Genomic DNA, 22,534 nt, shown 5'->3' on the forward strand with positions numbered 1-22,534 from the left:
AACCTTACCGAGAATTTCTGCAGGTTTGATATCCTTGAACATAAAATGAAATGTTTCTAGTTTTGAAAATCCTCTAAATAATACCAGGAGCTACTTTATTTAATCTCCATATGGAAAGTTATTTTCTTTCGTTTTAACTTTGGGTAGCTTTAGTATAATATATTAATACTTGACCCTTTAACAGCGCAAGGATTAGGGATGTTGAGCCCCTACGCATGCAGTTGAAAATCTAAATGTAACTTTTGCCTTCCTTAAAACTTAACTGCCAATAACTACTATTGACTGGAAGCGTTACCAATAACATTAACAATCAATTAACACATATTTTGTATGTTATATTTATTATATACTGTATTCTTAAAGTAAGAATAGAAAATGTTATTGAGAAAATCATAAGGAAGGGAAAATATATTTAATATTTATTAAATGGAAGTAGATCATTATAAAGTTCTTCATCATAGTCTTCACATTAAGTGGACTGAGGAGGAAAAGGAGGGCTTTGTCTTGCTGTCTGATAGTGGCAGAGGTGGAAGAAAATCTGCGTAGAAGTGCATTCTCACAGTTCAAACCTGCGTTGTTCAAAGGTCAATTGTATAACCTCTTCATAACGTTTTTGTGTTAAATACTTATTTCTTATTTTTAAATATCTGACTCCTAATTTTTTAGGTAGTGAAACCCTACCAGTACCCATAACCCTACTTAAAGAAGTTTTTTACTTTTTTCTGTTAAAAAAAAAGTCAAGTCCAAGTTCTTCCTTTATACGCTGCTTTTTTAGGAAGAAAGAATGCATTGGCAAACATAGAGAGTAATAGAGACTGAGAGAAGTCACCTTAGATCTCACCATAATCTGTCGTGTCCTTAGTTTTCATGAACATTGTTATAAAAGATAGCCACTGAGTGTTTTAAAATAACTGATGTCATTGGTAGAAGCTAAATTGAGACAAGAATTTTTTTTGGTAGAAGAAAACATGTTATTTGCTTATATTAAATCTGTTAATTTCTTTCTAATATTTTGGATAGGTTGCAGATTATATTCCTCAACTGGCCAAATTCAGTCCTGATTTGTGGGGTGTGTCTGTTTGTACAGTAGATGGACAGAGGTAAGTTTATTTCAAATCTATGAAAACCAACTCTAAGCTTTAAATTTTGCATAATAGCATGATGTAGAAAAGTCCATCTTTTATAATGAAAATTAGTCCTAACATGACGTAATTTCAATAAGGCAAATAAATTACCCTAGGTTTTAATGTAATTTTTAACTCAACTGAAACAGTAACCTTTGCTAAGTTTTATGAGGCATTTCATCTGTCTTACTTACAATTGTAGTCTTGTTGAATATTATTCAAGTACCTGCGTTACAAATTGGTTCAGGAAAAGCAGACTTTTCAAAACATGACATTATTCTTTAATGAACTGACCACTAATAAAATTAGTCCCCATTTCTCACCTTAACACTGGTAACCCATCCTGTCATTATCTTTCTTTGTTCCTCATGTTCCTAATATGATTAGCATGAGAGCATGAGAGTTAAGACAGTACAGCATAACATCCTATTATCCATCAGTCATTTGCAATATGACACGTCAGTTGCAAAGCATGTAGGATTTCATTAAGTCTATGGAAGCAGTATCTGGGAAAGGCTCACGTTGTAAGCACAGCCACTGACAAATGAAGAACTTTCAGGATTATAAAAAGAATAGTGATGTGAGGATGCTTTAAAGAGAATGATTTGATTTAAAAATCAAAGAATTAAGAGAGGTTCTTGAAAAATGGTAAAGTTTTGGAATATTTTTTCAAAAATGTCCCTTTTTATTGTGCTGGGAGTCAGACATAAGGATTTATCATCATGTCGTAATTTGGTTTTGTCAGAAAAATTATGCCAAAGAGAAAGATCAGTATTCTTTTTTCACTCATTTAAAGACTTAGCTGAGAGATGTATTCTTTTTGATTTTTGTTTTTTATTAAAGTAATTATTTCTTTTTTTATTAAAATATAACTTGCATAAAATAAGATATACAGCTTGTAAATAAATACAGCGCGAGGAATTTATATCAGAGATGTAATTTTACCTAAATTTTGTTAACTACAGGTTGTAAATATAAACCTAATAAATTTAGGTTTCACTTTTCAGGATAATGTTACAAGTAAAGACTTTCCCCTCCTTCTGTGAAAATTTTATCTCTTAAGTGCCTTTATTCTAAGTGTTTTATTTTTTACTAATTATCCTCAAATATTTACCATAAAAAAAGTATGGTTTAGCCCATTCATTTTGAAGATAAGGAATCTGAGGCCCAGAGTTGACATGATCTTGGCAAAGATGAAACAAGGTCTCTTCTAGTACAGTTTTCTTTCCATTATTATAGGCCTTTATCCTCATTTGGACCTGTAAAATGTACTAAACACTTCCTACGTGTTGAATTAAATAGTGGGTTTTCTGAAGGGGACACAAAGAAATGAAGAGACATGGTAGCTTTATCCCATGGAGCAAATTCCAGTAGGGAGTGATATTCCTATTTTTGCATTTTGAAGAAATAGTTTATCAAATAATGGAAATCTTTGAATTTGAAGGAAATTATTATCATGTAATGCTTGTATATGGTTTTTCTTTTCTTAAACATTCTCTGTATCTTTTAATTTTTTTATCTAGAGAATTGTGAAAATTGACTTCAGAACTAGAACATGTATATTTTTAAATCCAAAGCCTTTTTATCATTTTTTAGAATGATTGTCAAGTTGAAGTTATAGTCTGAACTAGAAATTATGCATAAATTTGATAGGGAAAATATGTGTTTTGCTACACACACACACACACACACACACACACACGTATTTATATTCTGTAACATACTTAGAAGTGAGATGGCCATGCATTCCTGTTTGACTTCTGATGTCTCTGTTAACCTCTGTGTGAGGTAGTTATTAATAGTGCCCAGTTTCACTGTGAGTGAGTTTCACTATGAATGAATGAGGGCCTGTGATATGTTGGCATTGTTGAGGGCACCTGAGATACACCAGTGAGTGAAACAGCCCTTGTGAACCTTACATTATAATTGGGTTGGCCAGAATTTTTTCATTCCTAAATTTACTCTCTACTTCATGTACCTCTCAGTTTAGTAATGCAAAGCTTTCTTTTTGTTCTTTTGTTTATCTATATGGTGAGGATGACTGCCTACTGGAACTTAGTGGCAGCTCTGTCAGATTTTTAAAACTGGATGTTTTTCTTTTAATGGAGTTGAATTGTGAGTGGATGTGGTTCACAAGATGAGGCACTTAAAGACAGGGTCTCAGAGACTAGTATTGAATCTAAACTGAGCTGTTTAAGTCTTAAACTAACCATTGTTTAGCCATGGCTTAAAGCTGTGAGTAAAAAAAGATAATTTTTTTTGGAGACAGGATCTTACTCTGTCGCCCAGGCTGGAGTGCAGTGGCGTCATCATAGCCCACTGCAGCTTTAAACTCCTGGGCTCAAGTGATCCTCCCATTTCAGCCTCTCGAGTAGCTGGAACTACAGGCATGTGCCACCACGGCTAATTTTTCTACTTTTTGTAGAAGTTGGGTTTTGCTGCATTGCTCAAGCTGTTCTTGAACTCCTCGGTTCAAGCAGGCTTCCCACCTCGGCCTCCCAAAGTGCTAGGATTATAGGCGTGAGTCACCGTTCTTGGCCTGAATAATTTCTAAAAGGGTTAGTTCATATTATATGATTGAATACAGAGGAGTATAAGGAGAGGCAAACTTTTATTCTCTTGCGTCAGAGAACAGTTTCCACATTACTTATTTATTATCTAATTCAGAACCATTATTCTATTATCTGAGTACTTTTATACTTTTGCCTTTTTTTGCAGTATTTCTCTTAAATATATAGTCAGCCCTTTGTATCTGTGGGTTCCACATCCATGGATTCAACCAACTGCAGATTGAAAATACTAGAGAAAAATAAGATGGATGATTGCATCTGTATTGAACATAGACTTTTTTCCTTGTCACTAGTCCCTAAACCATACAGTACAATAACTATTTACATAGCGTTTACATTGTATTAGATATTATAAATAATCTAGAGATGATTTAAAGTATACAGGAGGACAAATGTAGGTTATATACAAATACTATGCCATTTTATGTAAGAGACTTGAGGATCAGTGGATTTTGGTATCATGGGGGTTCCTGGAACCAATCTCCCATAGATACCAAGGGATAATTTATTTTGATACTTATTCTTTAATATTGAAGTAAACTTTTATGGTTGAATTATGAGAAAATTTTTGGAATTAATATTTAAAAAGAATAACTGCAATTGTGCAGTTATGTTTTTTCCCAGCTGATGTTAATTAGTTTTTAAATCTACTTTTAAATAGGCATTCTATTGGAGATACCAAAGTTCCCTTTTGTCTTCAGTCCTGTGTAAAACCTTTGAAATATGCCATTGCTGTTAATGATCTTGGAACTGAATGTGTACATCGATATGTTGGAAAAGAGCCAAGTGGACTAAGATTCAACAAACTATTTTTAAATGAAGATGGTAAGAATTACATAAAAATTGGGTGGAAAAAGAAATATCACATTTTCCTACGTAAATCTAAGTAGTAAAAAATTTTTTTGAAAAAAATTGTGTTTATGTATTTTTTTAATTTGTCATGGGATTTCTGTGAAATTCATAGAGATAGTTTAATTAGCTACTTTTTAAAATGGTTATTCTAGGCTTCTCATACCCCTGGGGAGTGGTCCAGGGAGAAGATGGGGGCAGGGAATAAGAATTTCTTTTTATAACCACCTACAGGGGAACATATTATACCAAAATTTCAAAATGTCTGGGCTTTGCTTAAAAATAACTCAGTGGAGGCAGATGGGAATGCTGAGTGTGATTATTATTATACGTTGGTAATAATTGCAGCTAAATGATGGGTACATGAATGTTCATATACTATTATTTCTACTTTTGTATATTGTATATAGTATTTGAAAACGCCAGTAATAAAAAGTTTATGGTGGCTGTGGCTGAGATTAGTGAGTGGGGATTTTTTGTTTTTCTTTCTGAGTGTTTTTGCTTTTTTTCCTTCATAACATTTAGTATTTGAAAGAAACACCTTGTGTTAAATAGCTGGATAACTAACAAGAGTTATAACTTTATAAGAATTCAAAAGTAAAGGGGAAGACAAAGATAGTACTTTGTTTTTTTTTTTGTTTGTTTTTTTTTGAGACAGGGTCTCACTCTGTTGTCCGGGCTAGAGTGCCGTGGCATCAGCCTATCTCACAGCAACCTCAAACTCCTGGGCTCAAGCGATCCTCCTGCCTCAGCCTCCCAGTAGCTGGGACTACAGGCATGCGCCACCATGCCTGGCTAATTTTATGTATATATATATTTAGTTGTCCAGCTAATTTCTTTCTATTTTTTTAGTAGAGACGGGGTCTCACTCTTGCTCAGGCTGGTCTCAAACTCCTGAGCTCAAATGATCCGCCCACCTTGGAGGCCTCACAGAGTGCTAGGATTACAGGTGTGAGCCACCACTCCCGGCTAGTACTTTGATCTTACAGAAATTTTAAATCTAAACACTATCTAGCTGAATGCAAACTAGGAGATCTTTTTCATATTTATAATTGCAAGGGTAGATTTATAGCGAAATTATACACTTCGTGTCTGTGTGTATCTAGAATTACAAAATTTAAAAAATTTATTAATGTGCTTTATAAGATTATAATGATTTATTAATGTGAATATAGTGAATAGATAAAGAAATTGTAGTAGTTTCTAATAACAGTAGTTTTAAAATGTTTACAGCATAAAAGTCTTGGTCCTGTGGGAGGACTTTGCTAACATTTTCTGTCATTATGAATGAGCAAACAGGTTACTTTATGGAGATGTCAATTTTGAAAACCACCATCTCCCAGGGAAGTCTTTTTCTGCCTTATAGTATTAATAATTAGGTTAATCAACAAATTATTTGTATAGCCTTCTTTGTCAGTATTGTTAACATCTCTGGAGGGTATGGGTTTTGGTTCTTACAGTAACTTATCTAGCTAATACTACAGTATACAGAAAACAATGACATATCTCTATTACATGGTTGAATAAGACAAGCTTCACATACTATAAGTTATATTATCTTATAAGTATGTAATTGACAGGTGCCAAAAGGCATGTGCTGGTTATATGTGTAGAAGATTTGAGAAAGAAGAGGGGTTGAGTTAATTTACATGAGGAAGACAGGACTTAATTGATAGGGTGAAATTTCGATGGTTGGGAGGATGTGAGGGGGCACTGCAGAATTAAACCATATATAGAATATATTGTAAACATGTATAATTTGGGATAATTAGGTTTCTTTAACTGTAATTTTTATATGGCACTGTAAAATTCCAAAATAATACTTCTAATATAAATATCCAAATTAAACTGGACATCCTTTTTAAACGTTTTAGTTCTTTAGTATATGTATTAGCAAACTTTGCCTTAGCCTCAGCTGTGAACCACATCTTTGTAAGGTTCATATACTTAGCCGTCTGAAAAGCTTCTTCTAATATAATATGAAAGAACTCTATGTTTTATTGCCTTGGGGAGAATAAGTACTTGTTAAAATTGATCAGTTTTATGCATTCTAGTTAAAAATATGTTCATAAATTTCAGATGTAGCCCGTGTTCATTTTGTCAGTATAACAAGCTCTAATATATGCCATTACTTCAAACGATAGCCTTTATTAAGTTAGTGTGTTATATATTATTTCTGCTATTCATAAATATTTTTCAATTAAGAATTCTAAATTGAATCCTTCAACTCTGTCTTATGGCAGAGCAGGAAACAAATAGATTTCACAGTCATAGGCCTTAGACTAAGGTTTTATGCTGCAGTTTAGGCTCGTGTTATATTCTCTCTGGTGGATTTTCAAATGTTCAGAGGTGTGGCTTTTGAGCCAAAGGCAGAGTGAGCAGTTGACTACATCTGAAAACTATGCTTTCATGCCATGAAATGATTTAGTGTTCTTTAAGACATCCTGAATATAATTTATGTAGCACTTGCAGAGTATTTATCATTTAGAAAATATTTAGTGCCTGTGTTTATGTGGTATCATTTGGAATATGTATATTAGCTGCCTCCTAGGGCCCCAGGGCCTAAGCCTGATAATGTCAGAAAACTCTGAAATGACAGATATATGAACATCTATACAAATATTAGTATAAACTAATTTAGCACATCCTGATTTCTATATTCTGCTTTCTATCTGCATGTGTTTTTTTTTTTTTTTTCAGGTGGTTAGTATTTGGAAAATTTTGCTTCTTGGCTCCCTCTTGCCATGTAATATTCTTCTGGGAGCAAGTGCTCTCATTTCGTGTGGTCTTAGAGGAAGCAAACTTCTCTTGGTATAATTTAGAATAGGCAAATCTTGATTGTAATAATCAGATGTAACACCAAGATTTTATTTTAACATTATTTTAACTTTTGCAACTTTTGCATTATCATGAGTAACCCCAAATGTGCAATTTTTTCTTTTTATTTATTTTTAATTGATAAATAAAAATTATATATAGTTATGGTGTACAAAAGATGTTTTGAAATACATATGCATTGTGGAATGGCTAAAACAAGCTAATTATTAATAACATATGTATTACCTTACATACTTAATGTTTATTTGTAGTGAGAAGACTTAAAATATGCATTTTTGGCAGTTTTCAAGTATACTTGTTATTAACTATAGTCAACATGTTATAAAATAAATCTCTTAAACTTATTCCTCCTATTAAATGAAATTTTATATCCTTTGATCAATATCCCTCCAATTCCTCCTTTCCCCTACCCCTGGTAAACATTAGGTAGATAAATTAGGATAAATTGCTTGTAAATAGATGTTTTCTATTTCTCTAGAGTTTTGTATTTGGTGTTTGCGTCATGCAGAGAATGAGAATATAATCAGTTGAGAATTGAAATTCTGTCGATTGTAAGAATTAGGAGAAGAATTACGATTTTGGATAAACTTAAAAAATTTTAAGTAACTTTTAAAATTATATGAGAAATACATTCTTATTGTCAGAAAATATAGAAAGCACAGATAATACAATTTAAAATCCCCTATAAGCTTATTATTCTATGTAAATCATTTGTTTGTGTTTTGTTCTGAGTATGTGTTTACATCGAAGCACAAGAATAAAACACTTTTAAAAAAGCAAAATTGGGTTTATGCTAGATGTGTTTTTTCCAAGGTTCTTTTTAATATATTAATATTATTCGAGTACCTAAGTGTTTGCCAGGTACTTTTGAAGTATTTCATGTGTTTTAATTCAGTCATTACAACTAGCTGAGATGTAGGTGCTGTTATTATCTGGTTTATAGTTAGGAAAATTTAGACAGAGTGAAGTTCATTATGGCAATACATAATGGCAGAGTTTTAGATTTGCTCTTATATTACTATTTGTTGTCTTTCTGTACATGAATCTGTGTTTGACTGTATGATTATTACAGCAGCATTCTAGAAATAAATTACTGGTTTGATGTGTAGCTGACTCAAATGCCCCTTTCTCTCTAAAAAAAGAACTATATCAATGACTTACATTAATTTTAAAAAGTTCATGTTTATGAGAAGTAAGTATACATTGAAGAAAATGCTACTAGGTATTTGAAATACTATTATTGCTTTTATATTTTACAGATAAACCACATAATCCTATGGTAAATGCTGGAGCAATTGTTGTGACTTCATTAATAAAGGTAAAATGTTGACATTTCCTTTTAACCTAGTAAACCTTTCGTGATTAAGGCATAAAGATGAATCTTGGATTGTTTATGTAGAACTATGAAAAATTTTCTCTTGGTGTTAAAAAAAATTAATCTTGTGGTATAGGGTTAGGATTTTTATTTCAAAATAAATGATGTAGTCATTTCAAGGCCAAATTTAAAACAGATGACTCATTGTAAATTCCAATAGTTAATTACTATTGACTTGAAGAAGTCTGCTGAACAATAGTTATAGAGGTTTTTCTTTTTAAAATTTTGATATTTTTTTTCTCTTCCTTTTGGCTCTTTTAGAATGAATAGATAGAAACAGAATTAAGAGCATTTTACTGTATAATGTTTGTTATCAGCATATATAGGAACAAATGTTCTAGTACTTTGTGTTTAAGACAAAGTACATTTACTTTTGAATATTCTCAAGTCTTTTATATTCTCATGAGCTGGAATCACAATTTTTATTTGAATTTGTTTCATTTGTTTTAGTTAAATCATGCCATAATTAAAATAATTAAGGCATATTCCAATTATTAAGTTATATTATCTTTCTTACGCTTTTTAAAGTTTACATTGTATGTTGTTGATTTTTTTGTTTGTTTTAGTGTTTGGTTTGCCTTAATAATTGGAAGCTGTGACGTTATGAAATAAGTATTTGAAAATGGTGCTGTTGTGTGATAGATTTTTATATCTATTACACAATTTCCGGTTCTTCTGGTTTTTAATTTAGATTTTTAATTTCTAATTATAAATTTCATTTATATTAAAATAAATTTCATTTGTGTTTAGAACATTTGTATACTTTCTTCAGTAAATCTGTGCCTGTCTAATCCACGTTAGAATCAAGCATAACTACATGGCTTTGTAGATTCCTTACTATGGATGGGGTAACCCCGGTTACACAAAGGATGCTCAAGTATAAATTATACCCTTGGTCCAATTGACAAAAATTTATCTAATTTGTATACTAGAAATTCTCAACTTCCATGAGTTTTATCTTCATGAGAAAAAGCTTTTAAAATAGAAGACTACTGTCTTAAGAATGCATATGTTTAGTTGTTATTGTAGGGCAAATGCTTTGTAAGCATTGACCTACTTAATTCTTATAAACTTCAGTGAAGTAGATATGATAGCTAAATATTTTTTTAATGTAACTAATTTTAATAGGCTATGGAAATTTTCATTTTCCCCATTATAAAATAGTTAATCATGGGTATTTTACATAAGAGAAAGTTGTCAGTTTGAGGTGAAAGAAACTGTTTATTATAGAAAATGATAAGGCAATTATGTGCATGGCACAGTCCTACCTTTTGGTAGCTTACGTTATACTGTGGATTATGCACAAGTAAATGGGCCCTTATAATGAAATTCGACATACGATCAGAGAAAAGTCACTTTCATAACTGTTCATATTTGGACAAGTAACTTAAATTAGAAGAAAAATTATTGTAATATAATGTATGTGTTAATGCTTGATGAGAAAAACATTAGAATGGTTCTGAACTGTTTTTGGATCTTACCAGAAAAATGTCCACATACCATGATTTTACATAAACTTTAGAGTGTTCATGGATTCTTTGAAGCTGATCCATGGATCCCAGTTCAAGAATTCTTAAACTGGAGAAAGATTAACATGATGTACCAATAACATTCTCAAAAAAGGGCATATATATGAAAATGATCAATAGAAGACTTCTTAACTGTATGCAGTTAAGAATCTTTTGTTTAATGATTTAACAGACTACACTGAAATGCTGCATGTGGGAATTGCATGTTTAGTCATGTCATATCATCATATCACTATTTTCACTTAACCATGTTCAGTCATGAACCATAAACTATATGTTGAGCCACATTAGTATGAGCAATTAGAAACAATTGAAATACACATACAACATAAGTTAGGTTCAGTGTTCAATAGTGTAAAAATTTAATAACTGAGTCATCTTGTACTTAGAAATTTGATAAGTGATTTTAAATTTATAAAAAATGTTAATTTACTGGCAAAGTTGGAAGTGAGGATTTGGGGTATGTTTCAGATTTACAGTCACTTTCTTTGAGTTTTTGTTTTGTTTTGAGAATGTGTTTCACAAGTGCTATTTTTTTTAAATGAAGTTCATACAAATCTTGGAGGAGGAAGCCCGATACAACCCTGTGTAAAACTGACTGCCCCAGAATGTAATACTTAGAATCTTGTTAAGAAAGAATTCAGAATTCATAGAAGTATCTGTTTGTGATTCCTACAAATTGTATGATCACATAATGACTTGAAGGTGAGGTAATAAAACCACAGCCAAAAGGGCCTTCATGGTCAAGCTCTCTTACTTTATATATCTGAGGAAACTGAGCCTGGATAGGTTGTAACAGCAGTAGAATCGGGCTTGAGCTAAATCTCCTGATACTCTGCTGTTCTTTACAATTCATTCTGCCATATTTACTGTAGGTGTTTGCCATTTCTCTTGGTGACATCTTTGACTTTAACTAGCATAGTTACATTGCCCCAACGCAGAAATACTGTTTTCTTAATTATAACTTGTACCAAAGATATCAATTCATTGGCTTAAAAGACACCTCTATTTTTTAGTGAGTGTGTGTAGTCATTTTTTGGACATTAGTGCCTATCTGTAAGGAAATAGGCCCTTTCGCAAGGAGCTTGCATTTGAGTACCCAAAGCATGGATATTTTACCATGGTTACTAGATGTAAGTTCTGTTTTTTAGCTCTTCTTTTACTTGATGACCTTAAGACTGTGATTTTTTTCTGTCAAAATTCAGGAATTTATCATGGTGCCATTAAAACAATTCTCCTTATGTTACTTCCCCCCATCCCCAAATTAAGTAGAGTCTTTAGTAAGACTCTTTATTTCATAATTTTGTAGTATTGATATTTTTTCCTTGTAGGGTTGGTGGTGATCCTCAGGAAATGGGGGAAGAGGCAGAGCAAATATTCAAAAGGATTAGCAGATTGTGGAAAAAAGGAGGATTTGGACAGAAGGAACCTGTTGCATAAATTCTTAACTACTAAGCTTGTAGGAAAACTCCAATATTTAAAATTTTAAACAAAGCTATATAGGTAAATACCTTTTTAAAAACAAATGTCATTTTATACTTAAAATGCACATAATTAAAAAAAACCCGTAAGGGTACTGTACTTCCTCTCTTTTTCTCTATGGTGGCTACTAATTTTAAAGGAATACTTTTTGTTTCAGTGTGTTTTACTTGATGATGATAATGTGTGATTGCTTGATTTAAAGGAAAGAATAAAAGTAAATTTGAAAGGAGCAGTTATTTTTATATGAAATAGCAATATCCTTATGTAATTTTTTTTCTTTTCAGTGGTAAAACTTTCACCTAGTTTTACTTTAAAAGTTAAGGTCTGGTGATAACGTGAGGGTTAGGGTGGGAAAATAAGGGAAACATACTGAAAAATAATTGCCACACTTAGGCTTTTTCATTTTAAAAATAGAGAGTAAGTTACACTGTCATCTATGTTTATGTCTCTTTATTCTAGTTTCCAGTTTTTGTCATTTCAGGAAGCTTGGATTTTTTTTTAATCAGAGGTATTTTTGAATTTAAAAAATTGAGGTTTTCTCTTTCTCTTTAAATAATTTAATTGTGATGTATGAAAATCGAGATAAGTTCAGTTAGTGTATAAATGTCGAATTTGGTCACGTTAGCAATAACTTTTTAGATTTGCTTTATAAGCCACATTTTTAAAGGCAGTTTGTGACTGGGGAATAATGAATGATGCCTTGGACTTGGTAACATTCAAAAGACAGGATTTTTTACCTTATGTTTGTATCAGTTGATACATTTGAGTTTTTTTTCTTTTTTTAATGAAAGGTAGATTGTTTATTGCCAACTGAAAACTGTTCTGTTACTTTATTTTTAGGGTTAATCTATGAAAATACTAGACCTAGAACAACCTTATTTTTAGCCATAATATCTATTTTTAATTTTCTTAGTACTATTTAGCTTTAAAGCATTTTCTGTCATAAGAATAAACTAAGAATATTTTGTAAAATCTTTTTTAGTTACCTATTTTTGCCTCTTTGCTCTCTAGTATGATCTCTAGTTTTTAATTGACTTGCACCTCCATACTTTATGAATGGAATCAAGTGAGTTACTTATAAAATAACTGATTAATTAATGCATTGACTTTAAATCAGCCATTTTTATATTAACTTTACTGGCAGATGTCCTTGTTAACAGTAATGTTTTCATCTGTGTTATAATGTATAATACATGAATCAATTCATGAATATGTTGTAAAAACTGTATTAAAAACACTGCAATATATTAACATTAATTCTTTTGTTAGTATTAAAACTCAGTGCCTCTTTATCAGATTTTCATTCATAAAGTCTTCTTCAAAGAAATGTAAATTCTGTAACTTGATAGACATATTTATAGGAAAATTTGTATTTTTTTTTTTAATATTAGGATCTGATTATCCTTTTCAAACAACCCACCTGGTTTGCTTTTTGAAGTCATTTGGGCCAGTTGTGATGGCTCACACCTATATCCTAGCACTTTCAGGAGGCTGAGGTGGGAAGATCTCTTGAGCCCAGGAGTTTGAGATCAGCCTGGGCAATGAGTGAGATCCTGTTTCTACAAAAAATTAAAAAAAAAAAAAAATTAGCCAGGCATGGTGGTCCCTGTCGTACTAGTACTCAGGAGACTGAGGCAGGAGGATCGCTAAAGCCCAGGAGTTCGAGGTTGCAGTGAGCTATGATTGCACCCCCACACTCTAGCCTGGGTGACAGAATGAGACCCTGTCTCTAATTAAAAAAAAAAGTTATTTGGTAAATGGATAAGAAATTATGCTAAATATATATTTTTTTAAATTTAGTTTCTTTAAAAAAACATTCCTACTGTATTTACTAGAAATTTTTCAAAATTAACATAATATCTAATAATACTTGTACACTGGGATAAATGTATCCCTGGGTACATGAATTCTTTCCAAGGGATAAAGGGGCATTGATGTTTTGAGACAGTCAATTTCCAGATCTGTTTCGATATGTGCTTTTCTTAAAATTAATCTGCCATTGGTATAGGTGTCCTCCCCATTTTCCAAAGAAAGGCATACTTCTCATGTATTTCAAAGTTTATTATTATGTACTGCTTTAGGTTGTAAAAACCTCCTTGGCCACCAACAGCAAAGAACATCTTTTTTATTTTTATTTATTTTTATTTTTTTAACATAGAACATATTGACATATTGGAGTCAGGGGTATCAAGGATCTGAATCACTGTAATGACTGATAGTAATAAGTCTTATTGTATACCAGGTTGTTTCCAGTTCTTTGGTTTCAGTGAAATTGAAAGACAATCTAAGCAAGTTGTCAGTTAATAAGAGCATTAGTGTAATTTTCAAGGATAGATTACTGTGTGACTTTTGACACATAATGGTGTAGAGGTATGTAAAGAACTGAGTGACATTATTATAACAAAAATTTTTCTATTTCTATCTACTCATCTATTATAAGCAAGATTTCTAAACTAATACATCTGTAAAAATTAAAAACAGGAAGATAATTAATCCGCAGCTCACTCTAGCAATAGAAAATAGCCATTGGCATATAAACTAAAAATCAATTACTTTTCAAAGGGGAAAGAAAATGCTTAAAAGGAACAGTCTTGCAAATTAGTGTGGGAAATTATTAGCAAATAAATATTTTTCCTTTAACTGTATATTATGAAAAAATTCAAACATGTATAAAATAAACTAATAGTATAATCAGCCCCTATGTACCCGTTTCCAGCTTCAATTTTTGTAACATCTATTCCTTCACCCCTCTCACCCCATTGCTCTCCATAATCATAATTACGATGGTTTTTTATAGTTTTGGGTTTTGTTTTTTGAATGAGGGGTTTGCTCTAATTTATTTTGTATATGTATGTCTGTGCTTTTCCTAAGAGCTTTGCAAATGAACTTTTTACTATAACTTTTTCAAAATTAAAATAACATGGCATCTTGAATGATTATTAGTTCCCATATATCTCTAGAGTACATGAAATCTTTCCAAGAATACAGAGGCAGGCATATTTTATTGACTTAAGTTAAATGCCTTTACATTTAAATGGGGGGAAGTTTTGGAGAGAAACATTCTTTGGTCAACACAATCATTCAGTACAGGCATACCTTGGAGAAATTACAAGTTTGGTTCCAAACCACCACAGTAGATTGAGTATTGCAATAAAACAAGTCACACAATTTTTTTGTTTCCTAGTACATATGAAAGTTATGTTTATACTGTACTTTATCGTGTGTTTAAAAAAACCAATATACATTCTTTAATTAAAAAATACTTTATAGCTAAGAAATCTTTAGTATCATCTGAGCCTTTAGAATGTCATAATCTTTTTGCCAGTGAAGGGTCTTGCCTCCATGTTGATGGCTGCTGACTGATCAGAGTGGGGGTTGCTAAAAGTTGTGGTGGCTGTGGTAATTTCTTAAATAGGACAACAATGAAATTTGCTGTATCTATTGATTCTTCTTTTTATAAAAGATTTCTCTGTATCATGCCATGCTGTTTGACAGCATTTTACCCACAGTAGAACTTCTTTCAGAATTAAAGTCATTCTTCTCAAACCCTGCTGCTTCTTTGTCAACTAAGTTTATGGAATATTTTAAATCCTGTGTTTGTCATTTCAACAGTGTTCACTGCATCTTCACCAGGAGAAGATAACCATTTCTGGAGATTGCTCATCCATAAGAAGCAATTCCTAGTGAACTTTTATCATGAGATTGCAGCAAGTCATATCTTTAGGCTCTACTTCTACTTCTAATTCTCTTGAATTAGAAGAATTATTAGAATTATTCCCACCACATCTTGCAGTTCCTTCCTTCACTGAAGTGTTGAATCCCTCAAAGTCATCCATTAGGGTTGAAATTAACTTCTTTCAAACTCCTGTTAATGTTGATATTTTGACCTCTTCCCGTGAGTCACAAATGTTCCTAAATAGCATCTAGAATGGTAAATCTTTTCCAGAACGTTTTCAATTTACTTTGCCAAGACCCATCAGAGGAATTACTATCTATGGCAGTTATAGCCTTATGAACTGTATTTTTTTTTTTTTTTTTTTTGTGAGACAGAGTCTCACTCTGTTGCCCGGAGTAGAGTGCCGAGGTGTCAGCCTAGCTCACAGCAACCTCAAACTCCTGGGCTCGAGCAATCCTACTACCTCAGCTCCCAAGTAGCTGGGACTACAGACATGCGCCACCATGCCCGGCTAATTTTTTCTATATAGATTTTTAGTTGTCCAAATAATTTCTTTCTATTTCTTTAGTAGAGACAGGGTCTCGCTTTTGCTCAGCCTGGTCTCGAACTCCTGACCTTGAGCGATCCACCTGCCTTGGCCTCTCAGAGTGCTAGGATTACAGGCGTGAGCCACCGTGCCCGGCCTGAACTGTATTTCTTAAATAATAAGATTTGGAAGTTGAAATTACTCCTTGATCCATGGGCTACAGAATGGATGCGTGTTAGCAGCATGAAAACAACATTAAGTTCCTTGTACCTCTCCATCAGAGCTCTTGGATCAGATGCATTATAAATGGACAGCCATATTTTGAAAGCAATCATTTTTTTCAGAGCAGTAGGTCTCAACAGTGGGCTTAAAATATTAAGTAAACCATGCTGTAAACAGATGTGTTGTAATCCAGGCTTTGTTGTTCCATTTATAGAGCACAGGCAGAGTAGACTTAGCATAATTCTTAAGGGCCCTCAGATTTTTAGAATGGTAAATGAGTATTGACTTCAACTTAAAGTCAGCAGCACTAGCCCCTACCGTGAGAGTCAGCCTTTCGAGCCAGTCATTGACTTCTCTCTAGCTATGAAAGTCCTAGATAGCATCTTTTTCCAGTAAAAGGCTCTTTTGTTTAAATTGAAAAATCTGTTTAGTGTAGCCATCTTCCTTAATGATGTTATCTTGTGGATAACTTGCTGCAGCTTCTACATCAGCACTCGCTGCTTTACCTTGCACTTTTGTCTTACTGAGATAGCTTCTTTCCTTAAACCTCATGAACCAACCTCTGCTTAGCTTCATACTTTTCTTCCGCAGCTTCCTCACCTTCCTTGGCCTTTATAGAATTGAAGAGAGGTAGAGCTTGCTCTGAATTAGGCTTTGGCTTAAGGGAATGTTGTGGTTGGTTTGATCTTCTATCCAGACCACTCAAACTTTCTCCATATCAGCAATTAGGCTGTTTCACTTTTTTATCATTTGTGTGTTCACTGGTGTAGTACTTATAATTTCCTTCAAGAACTTTTCCTTTGCATTCACAATTTGGCTAACTGGTACAAGAAGGCCACATTTAGGCCTTTCTTGGCTTTCCACATGCTTTCCTTACCAACTTTATCATTTCTAGCTTTTGATGTAAAGTGAGATAGATGGGACTCTTCCTTTCACTTGAATACTTATAGGTGATTGTAGGGTTATTAATTGGCCTAATTTTGATATTGTGTCTTGGGGGATAGGATGGCCTGAGGAGAGGGAGAGAGACAGCGGACTGGCCAGTAGGTGAAGCAGTTAGGACACACACTACGTTTATGGATTAATGTCTTACGTGGGCAAGGTTTATGACACCCCGAAACAATTACATAATAATAGTAACATCAAAGATGGCTGATCACAGATTCCCATAATAGATACAATAATAATGAAAAAGTTTGAAATATTGAGGGAATTACCAAAGTGAGCACATGTTGTTGGAAAAATGGTGCCAATAGACTTACTCAACACAGGGTTGCCACAAACCTTCAATTTGTAAATGCAGTATCTGCATTTTAGCTCAGTAAAGTGAAGTACAGTAAAACGAGGTATGCCTGTATTTTTTTGCCCTATTTACATAATCTGCCTAGAGCATTTTGAATAGTTTAGCCAAAATGTTATACTCCATAATGATAGACATGGGTAGATATCAGTTGTTTGTTAAAAACAACATAAAAGCAAAACTTAATTGTGCTTTAATTTAGTAAGCCACAAAATAGACCAATTATGTGACCATAGTCTAGACTTGAAGCAATTATTTTTTTATATTAAGCATGACTGCTCATTGAGGGAAACCTGTATTAGTTTTACAGGGTACAGTTGAGGTCAGGGAATGAAAGTTCAATGTAACTTGTTTATTTTACATTGATTAATTGTATAACCAGTAATTATCCATGTGACATCCCAATGCAAATGCTGACATCCATTTCCAAAAGAGTTGTTTTTTTTTGTGCTTCTTCTAAGGTTAAAAAGGTTTTTGTGGTTTAAATGTTGTTACATATTTTACAGCATTAGGATCTATGGAATATTTTGACAACTGCAACAGTTCAATGAAGTTGGTAATTTCTTCTTTTAATTATTTTTCATTGAACAGCTTTGGAGTTACATTTCTACGTTTTGATTTCTGATGTATTATAAGGAAAGAAAACTTAAAATATGTCAAAGGACACTTTAGAGAAAATACGTAGATAGTGATTACAAATGGCTGTAACTAAATTATCCTTGTTTAAGTTTTGTTAATGCCTCATTTTGATGAAATAGTGTGGTGTTCCTTGCAGCTACTGATTGTATATGTATAAATGCACATCTTTCTTAAATAAGTTGATTTGTAGGTTTTCACACATTATCTGCCACACCCTAATCTTCTTATAAATTAGAGAATGAACCTGGATTTATTCAATTATTTAATTGGTACATGTTTTCCCCCCATAATAATATTTTAAAGTATAATGTTTTGGATTTTTTGAGGATAAAGTAAAAAGTATGTTTTTAAAACTTTAGTTGTCAAATTATTTTATTTTAAGCCTGTTTTTATAAATTAGAGATGTATTGTTTCTTTTGGGTGCATATCACCAATTAATACGTTTGATTTCAGATCTACAACTTACTGCTTTGTAAACTTCGCCGAGGTAAAATGAAACCATTTGGCTACTTGAACTGATCTACGTTACATAGGTTTTTCCTGTTGACATTTGCAATAGATAACATGTCAGAAATAGAAATGATGAAACAATACATCTTCCATGCTCTGGATTGGCATAATACTAAATATAATTGAAACTAATTTTTTAAAGACTATAAAATATAATTTTTTTTTTAGTTTCAAGTATTGTTATAACAAGTGAGAGATATTAAGGGTAGAGCCTTCTTTATACTAGTAAAATGTGTCCAGAATGTTTACATATACTGGAATTATGAAAGATTAGTTAGTTTTACAACATAACTCATTTTTCTAACTCTAATGTTGGTTTAAGGATTTCTTTAAAAGTATAAGTAAATTGTTTGTAATTGAAATTATGATTTATATACACTTAATTCTTTTCTAAGGGTGAAACTTTATTTTAAGTTTTTTAAAATATGAAATTAAATAGCATACATTTTAGCAGATTATGTGCTGTCATGAAAGATAAGGGGTTTCAGGGTAACTTGATTTAAAATTCAGTAACTTTGGGTTGAGTAAAGATATACTTAAAATAAAGCATTCCCTTTGTAATTCTGATTCATTCTCACCATGTGGGTGTTAAAGAATGTGCAAAAAACTTTATGTAAATATTAAATTACTTTAGAAGCATTTCCTAGATTTAGAAGTACTAATGCAGTGTATTATAATGGTAGCTATTTGAAATTTTGATATTGTATTACTTTAAAATTAAACTGTGGTGGTGCCTGTATTAACATATTTATGTCTCTTATTTCTTTATAGCAAGGAGTAAATAATGCTGAAAAGTTCGACTATGTAAGTGCAACATAGAATTCAGTTTTCATGCCACCTTCTTTATATATTTGTTTTTTTGATTACTAATACTTTCTAATTTTGGTTTATAGGTAATGCAGTTTTTGAACAAGATGGCTGGTAATGAATATGTTGGATTCAGTAATGCAACGTGAGTCTGCTTTGTGACTTATGATTTTATAGGGGTCACGCCTTTTAAATAAAAAATCTAGATAATAGAATTGTATTTTAAATACTGTTTTGTTGCTTTATATATATGTTTGTGTGTGTATATACATAGATGCTCACTGTATTTAGAATTAATCTTCTCTCCATTGTTAGTCCTAGGACTTAACTTCAGTGAATAATTACTTAAAATTTAGTCATTCGATGGTAAATGAATGATTTCTAAATTACCTGATAGAAACACTTAAAAATGCTTTAAGTAGTTTTAATAAACTTCTTAAAGATAATCATACAGTCAGAAGAGACCCCAGGTTCACCTCAAATTACTGGCACTTACCCAATTTTGTCTTAGCTTATACTACTTGTGTTACATCTTTTATCTCTCTCCCTGGCTGACTTGATTTCGACCCCAATTTTTAATTTTGAAATGTTCAAGTCTACAGAAAAGTTGAAAGAATAAACAATGAATATCTGGAATCTTATATTCTATAGTAGTTTGTCTTACTTGTTTTTTTTTCCCAACCTCTCTCTCTTTAGATAGATGGATAAAAATGTGTGTATATCTCTATATACACATATATGTAAATATATACATACATAGTTTTTCTTTTTCTGAACTATTTGAAATTAGGTTGTAGACATCACGATACTTCACCCTTAAATAATTCAGCATGTATATCCTGAGAATAAGGATAGTCTCCTACATAACCACAATACCACTTACACACTTAAGAACATTAGCGTTAATTTTAAAATACCCTGACCTTAATCAGTATGAAAATACCCCTAATTGTCCCCAAGATGTTTTTTACAACTTTTATTTTTTTAAATTCAGGAACCGATCAAGGTTCATACATTGCATTTGTTATTATGTCTGTTTTGTCTCTTTATTTAGAATAGTCCACTTGCTGTAGATCCTTGCTTTTAAAGATTTTATTAAATAGCTTCTTTTGAAGAGTGAAGCCTCCTTGTTTTAGAGAGCAGGGATTAGCTGACTTTTTCTTTGAAGAATCAGACTGTAAATATTTCAGGCTCACGGGCCATATGTGGTCTCTGTTGCAACTATTGAGTTCCTCTGTTTTAGTAGGAAAGCAGCCATAGACAATATGAGGTTATGTTCCAAAAAAAACTTTATTTATGAAAACATGCAGCAGGCCAGATCTGGCCCATGGGCTGGAGTGGATATTCCCCATTTTGAATTTGTCTGATTGTTTCCTTGTAATTAGAAAAATTATGTTAAGACAGTTTTAACATAAATACTAACTACTGTTTTATTGTTACTTCGCACTTACTGCTTCACATTTCAGTGGTAAACATTTTTAGGCTATCTGCCTTATCAACATTAATTCATCAGCTTAAGTGTCTTTTCCAGGAAGTTTTCCATGAACTTCGTCTTACTTCTTTTCTGTGCTCTCATATTACCATATATTATTGAACTTATTCCATAGTATCCCTTCGCCTCATAACTACCATTAGATTCTGACCTCCTTAAGACCTGGATAGAGTATTGTGTCTTCTAATTCATTTCTATATCCCTGTTACCTGGCAGATAATAGCACTTGAGATAGTATTTGATGAACTGAACTGTGTGCCAGGCATTGTGATAATTGCTGAATAGTTAGTCCTTTGTGTTGACTTTTTTTTAAAGTATGGCAAGTAGACAAGAATTTTTCCATATCCATTATTATTTTTCTGACCATAGAAATGTAAAAATGTACAATTAGAAGGGACTGTCCACCTCAATTAATACAAAGAGTGTCACCCACAGTTCCTGTACTATCAGTAGCCATCTGGACATTTGTAGGTTGATTTTCAAATGTACTGCAAATTAATCTGTCTAAATCAAAATTCATTCTCTTCCCAAACTGCTCTTTGCTCTAGAGATCTTTGTGTCAGTTAATACTATTATCCTCTCAGTAGGCCATGTTGGAAATTCAGGCTTTGTACCAGTGTTTACATCGGTCTCTCCTCTTTCGCATCCTGTTCGAAGATTTATCCAACTGCTCACATGTTTGATCATGCCCCTCCTTCCATTCCTATCACCACTGCCTAAATTCAGGCTTTCTGTAGCTCTCATTACAGTAGTCTCCTAATATATCAGTTACCCTTTCTTTTTTCCCTTTCCCAAACTAATATCAGACTTATTCTTCTAAAATGCAGATCTGACAAGGTAACTTGTTTGAAAGCCTTCCTTCAAACTTTTGTTTTGTGGGCAATCAGGAGCCATTGCATTCTTTGGCATTTTTTGATCTCAATAATTTCGTCCCAGTCTCCTTTGTTAGTTTGGTCTTTCTCCACTCTTCATACACCCTTTTCCCCAGATACATCAGAATATTTGCTATGCTTCAGTGGAGTCTTGTCTTTTATACTTATTTATAACTGTTCATGCTGCCTGGAATTTGCCAGTGCCTAGGCTTTCCCCTGAAATCTGTTACTCCAGTGAGTCCTGCAAGATTGTTTTTGTCTGCAAGATTCGTTTTATGTGTCCCTCTCTCAGTGAAATTTCCATGATTCCATCAGTTGGAATTGACTGTTTATTGTACTTTTGGGGAGCCAGAGGATTATGCAGTTTTTCAGTGTACTTTAATGGTAGAATATTTGGGAATTTTAAAATTAGCATTTCTGTTCACAAAATCGGAAGACTAGGAAGGGTTTGAGTTCATTTCAGTCATTCTACAGCTAAGAAAATTGAGATTAAAAGAATTATCACTTAATTAAGACTTGAATTCAGCAGTCCTGAATCTTAGTTCAGTGTTCTTAATGCTATACTTTGCCATACAAATTAAACTAAAGAACAGTCACACTTTTACAGAAAGTAGATAAATAGAACAAATATATTTTTTCTTCTAGGTTTCAATCTGAAAGAGAAAGTGGAGATCGAAATTTTGCAATAGGATATTACTTAAAAGAAAAGAAGGTTTTTAAATT

The 22,534-nt window shown here is 32.5% G+C and overlaps 1 protein-coding gene across 1 annotated transcript in view; it reads left to right on the forward strand.

Annotated features, from left to right (window-relative positions):
* GLS (glutaminase) overlaps positions 1-22,534 on the forward strand; it is an 82,094-nt gene that overhangs the window by 20,358 nt on the left and 39,202 nt on the right. The window contains exons 5-10 of the mRNA XM_012647921.1: positions 1,021-1,100; positions 4,356-4,519; positions 8,641-8,699; positions 19,412-19,444; positions 19,534-19,592; positions 22,457-22,523. Coding sequence (XP_012503375.1) covers positions 1,021-1,100; positions 4,356-4,519; positions 8,641-8,699; positions 19,412-19,444; positions 19,534-19,592; positions 22,457-22,523 — 462 coding nt within the window. The remainder of the gene's footprint in view (positions 1-1,020; positions 1,101-4,355; positions 4,520-8,640; positions 8,700-19,411; positions 19,445-19,533; positions 19,593-22,456; positions 22,524-22,534) is intronic.

The sequence above is a fragment of the Propithecus coquereli genome, unplaced genomic scaffold (genome assembly GCF_000956105.1).
Source record: "Propithecus coquereli isolate 6110/MARCELLA unplaced genomic scaffold, Pcoq_1.0 Scaffold279, whole genome shotgun sequence".
Classification (NCBI taxonomy): domain Eukaryota; kingdom Metazoa; phylum Chordata; class Mammalia; order Primates; family Indriidae; genus Propithecus; species Propithecus coquereli.